We start from the raw sequence: 15,829 nt of genomic DNA, 5'->3' as shown, positions 1-15,829 counted from the left end.
AAAATAAATGTATTATTTATATTTATTTTTTCCCTCAATAAAATGTTTTTATTTACATTGTTTGAAAGAAACAAACATAATCATCCAAACAAAGGCAAAGTAATCAACAGGAACGTTGGCAATCCACTCACTGTGGTGTATACGCAAAACATATACGAATATTACATCACCATCCATCCATCCATCCATCCATCCATCCATCCATCCATCCATCTCCTCTGCAGGGTAGCAGGGCACTGGAGCCAATCACAGCTAATTTATTGATTTATAAAGCGGGACAAAATCTCTTACTTTCTTATTATAAACAACAGCACCCACTTGTGGCCCAACATGAGAACTACACCTTCTGCTGTTGCTGAGACTTTTCTGAAACAACAAATGCAAAAACGATGAATTTTCACTTGAGATGTTGTATATGGGCATTTATTATGACTAGAGTCTAAAGTGTGTGTGTGTGTGTGTGTGTGTGTGTGTGTGTGTGTGTGTGTGTGTGTGTGTGTGTGTGTGTGTTTTCATTACCCAACATGCCAAGTAAATCGTTTTCAGCGTTTTTGCCGTTTCCGTGGAAACACAAACCCCCCCGAAGCACTTTTATTCGTGTAAACGGGGCCCGAAGAGAAGCAGAACGAGACAATCGGCAACACGCTTGATGATCGGATCAGTTTATTGGCGTTCGCATCACGATGGGCATAAACGAAAAGAGGAAATGAGGTTCAGTCGCAGGATGTGTGTGTGTGTGTGTGTGTGTGTGTGTGTGTGTGTGTAGATAAAAAATAAACAGAAAAACCTCCCAAACAGGAACACTGATCACAGAAGGTGCAGGAAACGGAAAAGTCACATTTTTCAAGTGAAAACAGAAAAACTCCGAAGCTCGGAGCCTCCGGACAGCGTCCGCTGACATCTAGTGGTCACATGTGGTATGTGCATCTATATTTTAATATGTACAACAGATTCATAATATAAATCACCTGGTGGTCAAACCACGACGTGAACTGTGGCTTATAGTCCAGAAAATACGGTAATAATAATTCCACTTTTGCTCATCGTCGACTCTACAAGATATGTTTTTATTTTGAAACATATTTTATGTTATCTTGTCAGAATATGACAGGAGATATCTTGGCCGGGATTATATCGTAGTTCCCATCATTTTTCCAGATTATACATCCTTTAAAATCGCTTAAAAAAAAAAAGTCACTTTAGTGTTTTTAAGGTTACTTACATTTTGTTTTTTCCTGCATTGAAATCTCCTCCGACGCGACAAAGAAGAGAAGTGATTCCAAAATAATCTCGTTTCATAAACATCGTCCAAAAGAGACCTTCAAGTGCTGACAGGAGTATAAATGTAAATACACGAGTTTTACAAAATGTACACGCGTGATGTGAGCGCAGCTCCGTCACGTTCGCCGGCGGCTTCAGGAGTTTGGGCGAGCGCTACTGGAGGGCGACGCTGTGCTCCTGGGCGATGGCCGCCAGCGCTACTGGAGGGCGACGCTGTGCTCCTGGGCGATGGCCGCCAGCGCTACTGGAGGGCGACGCTGTGCTCCTGGGCGATGGCCGCCAGCGCTACTGGAGGGCGACGCTGTGCTCCTGGGCGATGGCCGCCAGCTCCTTCAGGAACTCGGCGAACAGGACGATGGCGAAGACGCGGCTCCTGGCCTGCAGGGGGATGGGCGGGCAGGGGGGCAGGGCGGCCAGGGGGGGCGGCGGCAGGCCGTTGGGAAGAGCCGGGTCCAGGCACTCTGAGGGGGGGAAGCACAAGGGGGCGCCGTTTACACGACGGCGCTTTAAAAAACGATTATCTGTAAAGTATAGTGAGCAGGCCGGGCCACTAGTGGGAGCTGTTGTTTGTTTTTGTAATGGAACCACACACACATGCAGCAGAGAACAATCGACACAAGTAGTTACTACAGCCGTGGAGACCAGGACCAGGACTAGTACCAGGACCAGGACCAGGACCAGGATCAGGACCAGGACCAAGACCAAGACCAAGACCAGGACCAGGACCAGGACCAGGACCAGGATTTCATAAAAGTTGCATTTTCCCCCTTTTCCACAGAGATGGACCATTTTTGTAACCCCCCCCCCGCGCGATTTCCAAGGAGACAACGCGTTTTTGACAATTTTCGACAATTTACAAAAGTACAGTTTTCCTCCGTTTCCATGGAGACAAGCTGAAGTGCTTTAAAAAAAAAAAAAACTTGCCTTTCCACGGAGATGGAGTGTTTCCAAAAAGTTGCATTTTCTTGCGACTCCATGGAGACGGGGTCGGAGCGTTTTCGACAATTTAGGTTTCCACCAGACGGTCAGTTAAAGATTCCAGAGACAAATAGAGGGAACAAGGTGTGTGCGTGTGTGTGTGTGTGTGTGTGTGTGTGTGTGTGTGTGTGTGTGTGTGTGTGTGTGTGTGTGTGTGTGTGCGTGCGTGTGTGTGTGTGTGCCACTTCACCTCTAAACTTGCAGTCCTGGTCTTTGGCCAGCAGGAACCTCCAGGCCTGCGTGACCAGGGCCGGGTAGTCTGGTCTGGCCGCCACGTAGCGCTCGATCTGAGCGTGGACCGCCACCAACACCTGCAAGGACACACGGGAATTCAACGTGCGCACGCGGTGAGCGTTGGTCTATACATCGATGGCACATCCGTCTGTCTTATTATTGTGTGTTCATGTTTTAGACTGTCATGAGTTTACATGTAAAACTTTGCGAAACTCACTGCGGTCATCCTTGTTCTATACGTTAGCATCAGAGCTTCTAAGTCGCTGTGATCGTCTATTTCTATACGTTAGCATCAGAGCTTCTAAGTCGCTGTGATCGTCTATTTCTATACGTTAGCATCAGAGCTTCTAAGTCGCTGTGATCGTCTATTTCTATACGTTAGCATCAGAGCTTCTAAGTCGCTGTGATCGTCTATTTCTATACGTTAGCATCAGAGCTTCTAAGTCGCTGTGATCGTCTATTTCTATACGTTAGCATCAGAGCTTCTAAGTCGCTGTGATCGTCTATTTCTATACGTTAGCATAAGAGCTTCTAAGTCGCTGTGATCGTCTATTTCTATACGTTAGCATCAGAGCTTCTAAGTCGCTGTGATCGTCTATTTCTATACGTTAGCATCAGAGCTTCTAAGTCGCTGTGATCGTCTATTTCTATACGTTAGCATCAGAGCTTCTAAGTCGCTGTGATCGTCTATTTCTATACGTTAGCATAAGAGCTTCTAAGTCGCTGTGATCGTCTATTTCTATACGTTAGCATCAGAGCTTCTAAGTCGCTGTGATCGTCTATTTCTATACGTTAGCATCAGAGCTTCTAAGTCGCTGTGATCGTCTATTTCTATACGTTAGCATCAGAGCTTCTAAGTCGCTGTGATCGTCTATTTCTATACGTTAGCATCAGAGCTTCTAAGTCGCTGTGATCGTCTATTTCTATACGTTAGCATCAGAGCTTCTAAGTCGCTGTGATCGTCTATTTCTATACGTTAGCATCAGAGCTTCTAAGTCGCTGTGATCGTCTATTTCTATACGTTAGCATAAGAGCTTCTAAGTCGCTGTGATCGTCTATTTCTATACGTTAGCATCAGAGCTTCTAAGTCGCTGTGATCGTCTATTTCTATACGTTAGCATCAGAGCTTCTAAGTCGCTGTGATCGTCTATTTCTATACGTTAGCATCAGAGCTTCTAAGTCGCTGTGATCGTCTATTTCTATACGTTAGCATAAGAGCTTCTAAGTCGCTGTGATCGTCTATTTCTATACGTTAGCATCAGAGCTTCTAAGTCGCTGTGATCGTCTATTTCTATACGTTAGCATCAGAGCTTCTAAGTCGCTGTGATCGTCTATTTCTATACGTTAGCATAAGAGCTTCTAAGTCGCTGTGATCGTCTATTTCTATACGTTAGCATCAGAGCTTCTAAGTCGCTGTGATCGTCTATTTCTATACGTTAGCATAAGAGCTTCTAAGTCGCTATGATCGTCTATTTCTATACGTTAGCATAAGAGCTTCTAAGTCGCTATGATCGTCTATTTCTATACGTTAGCATCAGAGCTTCTAAGTCGCTATGATCGTCTATTTCTATACGTTAGCGTTTGTCGTTCACGTTAATATTGCCGACGTTGCTCGTTGCTCTCTTGCGTGCCTGCGGGTGACGTTGCCAACGCACCGCGTCACGTAACACTCGCCGGTTTGTGTCGGGGATCTTTCACAAGTACGAGTATTCCGCGCAGTACCGAGCCCAAATACCGCCGTCGGTGCATCGCTACGTTTTGGTCTGTCCCCGGTTTTGTTGGGTTGCCATGGAGACCGTTTCCTGAGTTGCGTCGGCGTACCTGGTAAAGCGTGCGCACGTTGGGCTGGCTGTGAGCGTCGGTGCAGAGCAGGAAGGACCTCAGGAGAGGTTGCGGGTACGACGCCAGCTGGGCGATGATCCCCGTCACCAGCAGGTTGACGGCGATGGAGTTTTCCAGAAGGTTCTCCAGCCTGGACAGCAGCACGCTGATGAACGGACCTGCGGCACCGGGGGAACCGGAATGACTTTTAAAAACCTGCACCATCACTACTGCTCCTGGTCTCTGCGGGGACCAGCTCAACTACGGATCTTTTTTTTTAAAAAGTTGCCTATTCCGCCGTTTCTCCAGAGCAAATTCGAAAATGTGCATTTTTCCCGTTTCCACGGAGGCAGAATCAAACCATTTTTAAAAAGTTGCATTTTCCCCCCATCGTTTCCATGGAAACAGAGTCAGAGCCTTTTCAAAATGTTTCACTTTACCAGCGTTTCCAGGGAGGCTAAGTCGGAACGTTTTCATGCGTTTCCATGGAGATGAAGTTAGAGCCTTTTCAAAAAGTTCAGCTATCCTTAGTTTCCATAAAGAAATAGTTGGTCAATTTTCAAAAAGTTGCCTTTTCCGCAGTTTCTCCGGAGCTGGATTTGCTGCCAGTTCAAAAATGTGCATTTTTCCATGTTTACAGAGACAGAATTTAACCTGTTTTTTAAAAAGTTGTGTTTTCCCCACCATTTCAACAGAGACGGTACGTTCCACCTTGGGAGCCATTTTCAAAAAGTTGCATTTTAACCCCCATTTCCACGGAGTTGTTGTCGAGATGTTTTCAAAAATGTGCGTTTTCCCCTGCTTCCACGGAGTGGGAGTCAAAACATTTTCAAAAAGTTTCACAAAACGCCCCGTCACCGTGGGCACGGGAGAAAATGCAACTTTTTTAAAAAAAAAAAGTTGAATTCTGTCTCTGTGTAAACGCGGGAAAATGCAACTTTTTGAAAACGGACCAAGGCAGCCGGAGCCCATGAGCACCACCGCCATGGTAAAAGGTTCTTCTGCTCATGCGGGAGCAACAAAGATGGCGGCCGCCGCAGCGGCGTGACTCCCAGCCCGCGTTCTAGATTCATGGTTCATAATTCATTTCTGAAATTGTCGCCAGCAAAACAAAAAGAAAAACAAACCTGTGAAAGGAACTCCGTGTTTCCCGCCACCTCTTCTCACTTCCTCCTCCTCCTCCTCCTCTTCATCCTCCTCCTCATCCTCGCCGTCGTCCAATGAGGTGCCGGAGAGGAACTCGGCTCGAAGCCCCTCCCCTTCCTCCTCGAGCTTCTGCCTCAGCGCTCGCACACGCCCGCTGAACGCGCCGATCTCGTCGCCGGAGTCGTCGCAGTCTGGCTCCGCCCCCAAAGAGAGCATGAGCTCCTGATATTGGGCCACGAAGCCGTTCGGCGACGCGCCGCCGCCGTGCTGCGCGTCGTGACGCGCGTGTTGCCGGCGTGTTGCGTTGATGCGGTTGTTGCAAACCGTGAAGCCGTCCCAGGTGCCGCGAGGGCGTTCGTCGTCATTCGGGACGTCACGTTCGTTGTGATCCCTCACATGAGTCTCGCCCTCTACGACCGCGTCTCCTTCGTGACCGAACCCCTCCATCCCTCTCTGCTTCGCGTTGCCGTCGACCTTCCGTCGGTCGTCTTTGCCGCCGTCGTCGCTCCTCCTCCTCGTTGACATGATGCCGTTGACCGTTTCCAACACCGTCTTTCCCGCTGCTGTTAGCAGTGCCGCCGCCGCCGCCGGTCGCTGAGCCCTCGAGACGCTCCCGCGGGTTCGCCGATTGGCCGCCACGAGCCTCTCCAGCATGGCCGCCTTCGTGTCCTTCTGAGCGACGAGATCGTAGACCAGGACGTCGTCCTGAAACTCGGACTCTTCCACGTAAGCGCCGTGCACGAGCTTGATCGCACTGCGTCGCATTTCCTGGAGGTGTTGCGGGGGCGCAGAAGAAAGGGCACAGCTGTCAACCTCTGCGGCCCCGCCGCCGCCACCGCCGCCGTTCGGCAGCGCGATGTTCAGCGCCGGCGACAGAGTTGGATCGTCGTCTGCAAAAATGTCGTCCCACTCCAGCTCCAGAGCCGAGCCGGCCCTCCCGGCGTGGTTCCCCGTGGAAACGGTATCGGTGGAGGACGGCGCAGGCGAGGCGGCGGGCGGGAGAGGAGACGTGACCAAAGAGCAGTCGGAATCCCTTTTGGCTCGGCAGAGGAACTCGTCCTCGTCCTCGTCGTACCCCGGAGTGTCGGATCGGTACTCCTGAGGCGAAGGGTCCATGCCGTCGTACGGCGCCGACCACAGACGACAAGCCCTGCGGAGAAAACGCCAGAACTCAACGTACGCTTGGAAGGTTCCTCTGGTGGGGGGGTGGGGGTCTGGGCTAAGGTGGGGTGGTGGTTCGGGGTAAGGTGGTGGTGGTTTGGGGTAAGGTGGTGGTTCGGGGTACGGTGGGGTGTTCCAGGGGTATTTTGTGGAGGGGGGTCCAGGGTAAGGTAGGGGGATCTGGTTCTTCTTGGTGTTTTGCTTTAGAAAAGCGCCCTCTGCTGGATTGATTGCCAGAAACCCGACGTTGGGCCGACCTGGGCCGCAGGCGTGCGACCGTCGCCCCGGTAACGCCCTGGTACGGCTGTGAGCCCGACTCACACTCACCTGTGTGAAGTGGAAATAGCTTGGCGGGCGTCCCGGAGGTACTGGAGGTAGTTCACGTCCATCAGAAAGTCCGAGCCTCGACAGTAACCCACGCTGTCCGGCGCCGACGGACCTGAACCACGAGCAGGGTCGGAGTCCGTGCAGGGAAAGGCCGCAGGAGTTCCAGGTGCACCGTACCGACCTGCCGCTCCGGGCCAGTGGATGTGCTCCGAGCGGGCGGCGGCGTCGCGGCGGTACACGGGGCACCAGGTGGGCAGGAGGAGCAGGAAGGAGGCGGCGCCGGAGGAGCAGCGGTCCCTCTGCTTCAGGGAGCAGCTCTGCCTCCGGCTCAGGTGGTGCCGGGGGATCAGATACCTGAGGACACCACAGAGACGGCGGTCCGGCGGTCCGGTGGGACGGGTGTACGAAAAGGTATGTTAACAACTTTTCGCAACTATTGACCTGAATTCCATGAAGTTTTCTGCGATGCTACCGTTACATTTCGAGAGCGATTAGGTCAAAGGTCAAGGTCGTCAGGACAAGGTCAACAAGGTTTTAATCTGATTGATGTCAAACCAAAATGTTCTGCAGTGGTGTCGTGACTTTTGCAGTGGTGATGTGACTATTTTAGTTGTGTAGTGACTTTTACAGTTGTGATGTGACTTTTGCAGTGGTGATGTGACTATTTTAGTTGTGTAGTGACTTTGCAGTGGTGATGTGACTTTTGCAGTGGTGTCGTGACTTTTGCAGTGGTGATGTGACTTTTGCAGTTGTGATGTGACTTTTGCAGTGGTGTTGTGACTTTTGCAGTGGTGTTGTGACTTATGCAGTGGTGTAGTGACTTTTGCAGTGGTGTTGTGACTTTTGCAGTGGTGTCGTGACTTATGCAGTGGTGTCGTGACTTTTGCAGTGGTGTCGTGACTTTTGCAGTGGTGATGTGACTTTTGCAGTGGTGTCGTGACTTTTGCAGTGGTGTCGTGACTATTTTAGTTGTGTCGTGACTTTTGCAGTGGTGTCGTGACTATTTTAGTTGTGTCGTGACTTTTGCAGTGGTGATGTGACTTTTTCAGTGGTAATGTGACTTTGCAGTGGTGATGTGACTTTTTCAGTGGTGTCGTGACTATTTTAGTTGTGTCGTGACTTTTGCAGTGGTAATGTGACTTTGCAGTGGTGATGTGACTTTTTCAGTGGTGTCGTGACTATTTTAGTTGTGTCGTGACTTTTGCAGTGGTAATGTGACTTTGCAGTGGTGTCGTGACTATTTTAGTTGTGTAGCGACTTTTGCAGGGGTGTCGTGACTTTTGCAGTGGTGATGTGACTTTTGCAGTGGTGTCGTGACTATTTTAGTTGTGTAGCGACTTTTGCAGTGGTGTCGTGACTTTTGCAGTGGTGTTCCCAGCAGGAAGTGTGCGCTGGGTGACGCGGGAGTGGCGTCTCCGACCGACCTGAACACGAGCTGCAGCATCACGTCCTCACAGAAGAGTCCAATCAGAGTCCTGAAGAGCGCCAGGGACACCGTCCCCAGCTGACAAGACAAAACACACCGCCTGTTTCTCCCGAGGTCACTGAAGGTGAGACGGGCGGGTGTGGGAGGACGCGCCGGGGCGCTACCTGGAAGGGCGTGTTGACTCTGCTGACCAGCGTGTCCAGGACGTGCACGTTGTCGTGCGCGTGCAGCAGGATGAAGGACAGGAAGGTGTGCAGCAGGGCCGGCTCGGAGACGGAGCGCAGGAACAGGTCCAGGTACGCCGTGGTGGTCGTCACCTCCTCCACCGTCAGCTGCAGGGAAGACGGACAGGAAGCTGTGGCTGAGGACGCTTTTCGAAAACGGCTTATACATACTTATACGAGGTCTTTTTGGAAACGGGGGGAGGGTACAACTTTTTGAAAACGGCTCCCAGAGCGGAACTTTGTGAAAACGCTTATATTCCGGCCTTTGTGGAAACGGGGGGGGAAATGCTACTTTTTTAAAAGAAAACTTTTTGAAAACATTTCGACTCCCTCTCAGTGGAAACGGGGGACAACACAACTTCTTGAAAACGGTGCCGAAGCGGGAACGTCGTGAAAACGTCACACGCTCGGTCTTCATGGAAATGGGGTAAAACTCAACTTTTTGAAAACACAACTATTTAAAAACAAGTTTTGAAAACATTTTGAATCACTCTCCATGAAAACAGGGTTAAATGCAACTTTTTGAAAACAGCTCCCAAGGCGGAACTTTGTGAAAATGCTTATATTCCGGCCTTTGTGGAAACGGGGGGAAATGCTTCTTTTTTAAAATAAAACTTTTTGAAAACATTTCGACTCCCTCTCCGTGGAAACGTGGGTTAACACTTATTGAAAACGGCTCCCGTGGTGTAACTTTGTGAAAACGCTTATATTCCGGCCTTTGTGGAAATGGGGGGAAAATGCAACTTTTTGAAAACATTTTGACTCCTTCGCCATGGAAACGGGGGATAAAACAACTTTGTGAAAACGTCCATACTCAGTCTTCGTGAAAACGGGGGGGAAAAGCAACTTTTTTAAAAGAAAACTTTTCGAAAACATTTCGACTCCCTCTCAGTGGAAACGGGGGACAACACAACTTCTTGAAAATGGCGCCGAAGCGGGAACGTCGTGAAAACGTCTACGCTCGGTCTTCATGGAAATGGGGTAAAACTCAACTTTTTGAAAACAAGTTTTGAAAACATTTTGAATCACTCGCCATGGAAACAGGGGATAATATAACTATTTGAAAAACGGCTCCCAAGGTGGAACTTTGTGAAAACGCTTATATTCCGGCCTTTGTGGAAACGGGGGGAAATGCTACTTTTTGAAAACAAAACTTTTTGAAAACATTTCGACTCCCTCTCCGTGGAAACGTGGGTTAACACTTATTGAAAAAGGCTCCCGTGGTGTAACTTTGTGAAAACACTTATATTCCGGCCTTTGTGGAAACGGGGGGGGAAATGCAACTTTTTGAAAACATTTCGACTCCCTCGCCATGGAAACGGGGGATAAAACAACTTTGTGAAAACACTTATATTCCGGCCTTTGTGAAAACGGGAGGGAAAAGCAACTTTTCGAAAACAAAACTTTTTGAAAACATTTCGACTCCCTCTCTGTGGAAACGGGGGATAACACAACTTTTTGAAAGCATTTTGAATCCCTCTTCGTGGAAACGGGGAAAAACGCAACTTTTTGAAAATGCTCTGAACCTATCCAACCTCTACGTTCTACCTTCAGCAGATCAGAACACCGGTGTTGTGTAAACTACCCCCCCCCCCCCCCCAAAGAAGAAAAAGTGAATGAAGTTTTTGTGGATACACTCGTATTTGTTGTCGTGTAAACGTGGGACTAAAACTTCCCAACGGAGAATCAAGGTATTGATCTGAATGCAGGACGACGAAAAGAAGAAACACATTTCTTTTCCAATTAGAAAGTAACTGCAGTTCCTCATTATTCCACTGGGGGCAGCAGTGAGAGATTTAGGCTTCAGGCTTTAGGGACTCCATTCCCATCAAGCTCTATTTTTTGAAACTATACCCTGCAGGGGTTTTCTCCCCCGGTCGCTCCGGATACCTTGTGCAGAGCGGGCGCCATCACGGGGACGAGGAAGCCGTTGTAGATGTAACGCAGCAGCTGAGTCCTGATGGAGGGATGAGCGACCTGAGGGAGGTGGAGAGCGGAGAGCAGCGTTAGGAGGAGAAGTCCTTCCGCTCCCCCGGGGGTGTGAGCTGCACGGTACCTGGGTAACGGCACTGCAGAAGTCCAGCGAGTGCAGGAAGTGGACGAGAGCTGGAACCTGTCGGCCCGGAGGAGGGGGGGGTGTGTGTGTGGGGGGGGGGGTCATTAAAAAGGTCAAAGAGGTATTTTTGTCGTAACGCGGTCAGTTTTAATACGATTGATGTCAAACCGGCACCAAAATGTTCAGTTTTCAATTCCCTATCCTCTGACAGGTCACATGATGCAGTGATGTCATTACCCTGGTTTAGTGGTCCGGGGTCAAAAGCACCTCCCCCTTGACCTTTGACCCCCAAACTGCTTACCACGGCAGTGACTCCGCTGCATCATGTGACATGTCAGAGGATAGGGAATTGAAAACTCAACATTTTGGTGCCGGTTTGACATCAATCGGATTAAAACTGACCGCGTTAGGATTTCTTTAGTGACCTTTGACCCACTCGATCCTGAATGTAATCGATCCTGGTTGGTAAAATACAAACAAACCTATAAATACATAAATACACGCGGCCAAAAACATAAAGTTCAGCCTCAACGGTCGTTGGCGAAGTTTAAAACATCATTGGGTTGATGAAGCACCTGCTGCCAGTCGGCCTGATCCAGACAGTTCCAGTCTTCACTGTAGACCTGCAGCCGCGCTGGGAGGGACGAGTACAGACCGGACAGACCTGTGGCCAGCACCTACACACACACACACACACACACACACACACACACACACACACACACGCTTTTAAAACACTTAGATTGAGTCAGAGTGATTTCAAAAGGTTCCACCCTGGGAGCCATTTTTACAAAATTGCTTTTTCCCACGTTTCCATGGAGATGGAGTGTTTTCAAAAGGTTGCACTTTCTGAGTTTCCTAGGAGACACAGTGTTTTCGAAATGTTGAGCTTTACCCCGTTTCCACGGAAACTTTTCCACTGGAGTGTTTTCAAAAAGTCCCACCTTGAAAGCCGTTTTCAAAAAGTTACATTTTCCCTGTTTAAATGGTGACGGAGTCAGAAAGCAGAGCTGTTTTCCAAAAGTTGTGTTTTCCTCATTTCCACAAAGAGGTGCTCGTCTCAAAAAGTAACATTCTACATCTCCATAGATACAGATTCAGAGTTTTGTTTTCCAAAAAGTTGCATTTTCTGCGCCTTTTTGAAATGTTGAGCTTTACACCGTTTCCCCCCCCGAGTCCAAAAAGTTGGGTTTTCCGCATTTCCATAGATAAAGAATATTTTCGAAAAGTTGAGCTTTACCCCGTTTCCACAGAAGCATTTTCGAAAAGTCCTACCATGGGAGCCATTTTGGTTATTTTTTTTACAAAAAGTTGCATTTTCTCGTTGTAGAATCGTAGAGCGGTGCAGTTTTCAAAAAGTTGCGTTTTCTCCTGTTTTCCAAGGAAACGTTTTTTTTTTCAAAAAACCTCCACCTTAGAAGCCATCTATCGGTGACCCCGAGCGCCGAGGTCGTGGTTACCGAGCCCCCGGAACCCTAAAGCTCGTTGCCATGGTAACGGGGCTCCTGCGTTGTGCGTTGTGATTGGTCGCTTTCTCCCTCAGTCCGGATCAGAACGCAGGAGAGTTTATAAAGTTCAGCACGACGGTCTCAGTATTTGAGGGTTGGAGGAAACGAGCCCGTCAGCGGCGCCACACAGCCGCCGTCTCCTCGTCCAATCACGTGCAGACGAGCTAATCCCTCGCCTCGTACCGGCCGACCTGCTCTGATTTACTAATCTGCTTCTCCACACCGAGATTGAGGTCGAGGCCGCGGCCACATGGGATTAAATCTCACACACACGCACACACACACACACACACACACACACACACACACACACACACACACACACACACACACACACACACACACACACACACACACACACACGGTGTGTTTGGGCGCCACTGACCAGGATTCGGTTTTATTCCTTCCATTACCGTCGTTTAGAGTAACGAGGATACTGCAGCTGCTTTCAGCCTCAGGAGTCGGATTCAGCTTCACAGTTACTGAGATTAATACTGCAAAAATTTACTGCAAAGTTTTCCATATATTTGGAATTCATAAATATTTTCTAAACTACATTTATTATTTTGGGAAGTATAGATATCGGTACTCAGTATTGGCACGTCGCTAAAGATGAGTACTCGTGTCAGTACTCGGTATCAGTAAATAGCTTAAGGTTAATACTTGTGTCGGCACTCGGTATCGGCACGTAGCAAAAGGCTAGTACTGGTATCGGTACTCTGTATTGACAAGTAGCAAAAGGCTAGTACTGGTATCGGTACTCGGTATCAACAAGTAGCTAAAGGCTAGTACTGGTATCGGTACTCGGTATCAACAAGTAGCTAAAGGCTAGTACTGGTATCGGTACTCGGTATCAACAAGTAGCTAAAGGCTAGTACTGGTATCAATACACTGTATTGACAAGTAGCTAAAGGTTAGTACTGTAACGGTACTAATTGGTATCGGGTAGTAACTTAAGGTTAGTACTCATATCGGTACTCGGTATCAGTAAGTAGTTACAGGACAGTACTCTACTTGTACTCGGTACAAGTAGTTACAGGACAGTACTCTACTTGTACTGGGTATCAGTAAGTAGTTACAGGACAGTACTCTACTTGTACTCGGTACAAGTAGTTACAGGACAGTACTCTACTTGTACCTGGTATCAGTAAGTAGTTACAGGACAGTACTCTACTTGTACCCGGTATCAGTAAGTCGTTAAAGGATAGTACTTGTACTCGGTACGTCTCCACACTTTCCCCAGAATGTTGATGCACGAGGCTTCATACAGGCCGAGAGCTGAGCTCATTACTTCATTACATAACTGGAGGTAATGGGATTACAATGGAGGGGGGGGGGGGGGGGGGGGGGGGGCTTCATTCATAAAAACCTGAAAAAGGATCATGACTCGGCTTTTCTCAAGATCCTGTTCAGGCACTGCAGTAATCCTGTACTTGATGGTACTTCTCACACACAAGAGATTTCACTGACAGAAAAAAACAAACTTAGTCAACTTAGTGCTGCATTACCGAGTAAACACAGTATTTGATTGCCGATTACTTCTTTCTCTCAACACTTTGACCCTGAACCGGGTTGCCAGATCTGACCGGAAAATAACAAAACGACTGAAAAACAACAAAAGAGCTAAACGACTCAGATCCAAACACTGATGCTACGTAACCATGGAAACGGGGGGGAACGCTACTTTTTGAAAAGGCTCCGAGTCCATAAAAACGAGAGAAAAGTGAACTTTTAAAAAATGCTCTGACTCCGTCGCCACGGAAACAACAGAAATGGCAACTTTTTGAAAATGCCCCGACTCTATCGACATGGAAACTGGGAAAATCGAAAAGTTTTGAAAACGGGGGATAAATCAACTTTTTGAAAACACTCCGACTGCGTCGCCGCGGAAACGGGGGAAAGCAAAAGTGTTTGTCTTTGTCACCACATTGGTAGTAAATAGTACTTCTGCCAATGAGAACAAAGTTTACTCCGTGGCGTCAGGACTCCTAGTAGATATTCTCCTGGGACTTGGTGCTTTTATTTTGACAGTCACTGTAATAACAATCCAACATGGTGGTCTGTTTAGAGCTCATTGTTCTCTGCTTTGTGTGTGTGTGGTTTTATTACTAAAACAAACAACAGCGCCCACTAGAGGCCGATAAGCCAACGACATGGTAGAGGCTGATGTCTGCGTGTTTGTCTCTCACTCACGGGACAGAAGTAGGTGTTGTCGGCGATGTGCCGGGCGACTCGCGGCTCGGAGGCCGACAGCGACATGATGAGCAGCAGAGCGTCTCGGGCCTGTTGACCCACCGACCCCTGTCTGGGAGGACGGGAGGACGGGAGGACAGGAGGACGGGAGGACAGGTGGACGGGAGGACAGGAGGACGGGAGGACAGGTGGACGGGAGGACAGGAGGACGGGAGGACGGGAGGACAGGAGGACGGGAGGACAGGAGGACGGGAGGACAGGAGGACAGGTGGACGGGAGGACAGGAGGACGGGAGGACAGGAGGACGGGAGGACAGGAGGACGGGAGGACAGGAGGACAGGTGGACGGGAGGACGGGAGGACAAGCTTGATCAGGTTTACCATCATGTGTGTTCATGGACGTGCGCACGCACACACACACACACACACACACACACACACACACACACACACACACACACACACACACACACACACACACACACACACACACACACACACACACACACACACACACGTGTTCCTGTGTGTGTAAATCTGCCAGACAGCCGGTGTATGTACCTACCGGTGTGTGTGTGTGTGTGTGTGTGTGTGTGTGTGTACCTCCCGGTGTGTGTATACCTACCGGTGTGTGTATACCCACCGGTGTGTGTGTACCTACCGGTGTGTGTGTGTGTGTGTCTACCTACCGGTGTGTGTGTACCTACCGGTGTGTGTGTGTGTGTCTACCTACCGGTGTGTGTGTACCTACCGGTGTGTGTGTGTGTGTACCTACCGGTGTGTGTATACCTACCGGTGTGTGTGTACCTACCGGTGTGTGTGTGTGTCTACCTACCGGTGTGTGTGTACCTACCGGTGTGTGTGTGTGTGTACCTACCGGTGTGTGTATACCTACCGGTGTGTGTCTACCTACCGGTGTGTGTGTGTGTGTACCTACCGGTGTGTGTAGGGTATGAGCAGAGAGAAGAGCAGAAAGTTGGCGGCCCCCTGGTCCTCGCTGGTGTGGAAGAACAGCTCCAGCACCGACGGGTCTTTGACCAGAGCCACACAGAGCTGGTTCAACAGGAGGACAAGCTCCGCCTCCACCACGCCGCCACTGTCTGGGGGCGGGTCCATCCAGGGCGCCAATGTGAGCGTCATAGAAAGTGGAGAAATTTAATTGGTTGAGTCATTTTAGGGTTTTTTTCCACAACGTGTTCGTCGCCACTACCAGGTTCTTTCATGGTGATCCACTGGTGCATCATATCGGGGGGGGGGGGGGGGGGGTTACTGGTGCATGATGGTGAAATGCTCCAATGACTCCGCCCACGCTGCGGTGGTACCACATTGTGATGGGAATTTATGGAATTTATTTTTAACCCGATTGATGTCAAACCAACGTCAGAATGTTCAGTTTTCAATTCCCTATCCTCTGATAGGTCACATGATGTAGTGATGTCATTACCCCGGTTAGCTGTTGGGGGTCAAAGGTCAAG

The 15,829-nt window shown here is 49.1% G+C and overlaps 1 protein-coding gene across 2 annotated transcripts in view; it reads right to left on the bottom strand.

Annotated features, from left to right (window-relative positions):
* Positions 1-639: 639 nt before the first annotated feature.
* LOC308123411 (FHF complex subunit HOOK-interacting protein 1A-like) overlaps positions 640-15,829 on the bottom strand; it is a 20,307-nt gene continuing 5,117 nt past the window's right edge. For both annotated transcript variants that reach the window (XM_080485896.1, XM_080485897.1), the window contains exons 5-16: positions 15,292-15,454; positions 14,356-14,467; positions 11,230-11,331; positions 10,655-10,711; positions 10,489-10,575; positions 8,539-8,706; positions 8,373-8,452; positions 6,949-7,302; positions 5,442-6,610; positions 4,315-4,493; positions 2,450-2,570; positions 640-1,742 (exon numbers count right to left, since the gene is read on the bottom strand). In XM_080485896.1, the coding sequence (XP_080342022.1) occupies positions 1,567-1,742; positions 2,450-2,570; positions 4,315-4,493; positions 5,442-6,610; positions 6,949-7,302; positions 8,373-8,452; positions 8,539-8,706; positions 10,489-10,575; positions 10,655-10,711; positions 11,230-11,331; positions 14,356-14,467; positions 15,292-15,454 (2,768 nt within the window). In that variant the 3' untranslated portion in view covers positions 640-1,566. The remainder of the gene's footprint in view (positions 1,743-2,449; positions 2,571-4,314; positions 4,494-5,441; positions 6,611-6,948; positions 7,303-8,372; positions 8,453-8,538; positions 8,707-10,488; positions 10,576-10,654; positions 10,712-11,229; positions 11,332-14,355; positions 14,468-15,291; positions 15,455-15,829) is intronic.

The sequence above is a fragment of the Lipophrys pholis genome (assembly GCF_963383615.2).
Source record: "Lipophrys pholis genome assembly, chromosome: 18".
In the NCBI taxonomy this organism is placed as follows: Eukaryota; Metazoa; Chordata; class Actinopteri; order Blenniiformes; family Blenniidae; genus Lipophrys; species Lipophrys pholis.
The sequence above is the reverse complement of the archived record's forward strand: the minus strand, read 5'-3'. Positions and strand labels throughout refer to the sequence as shown.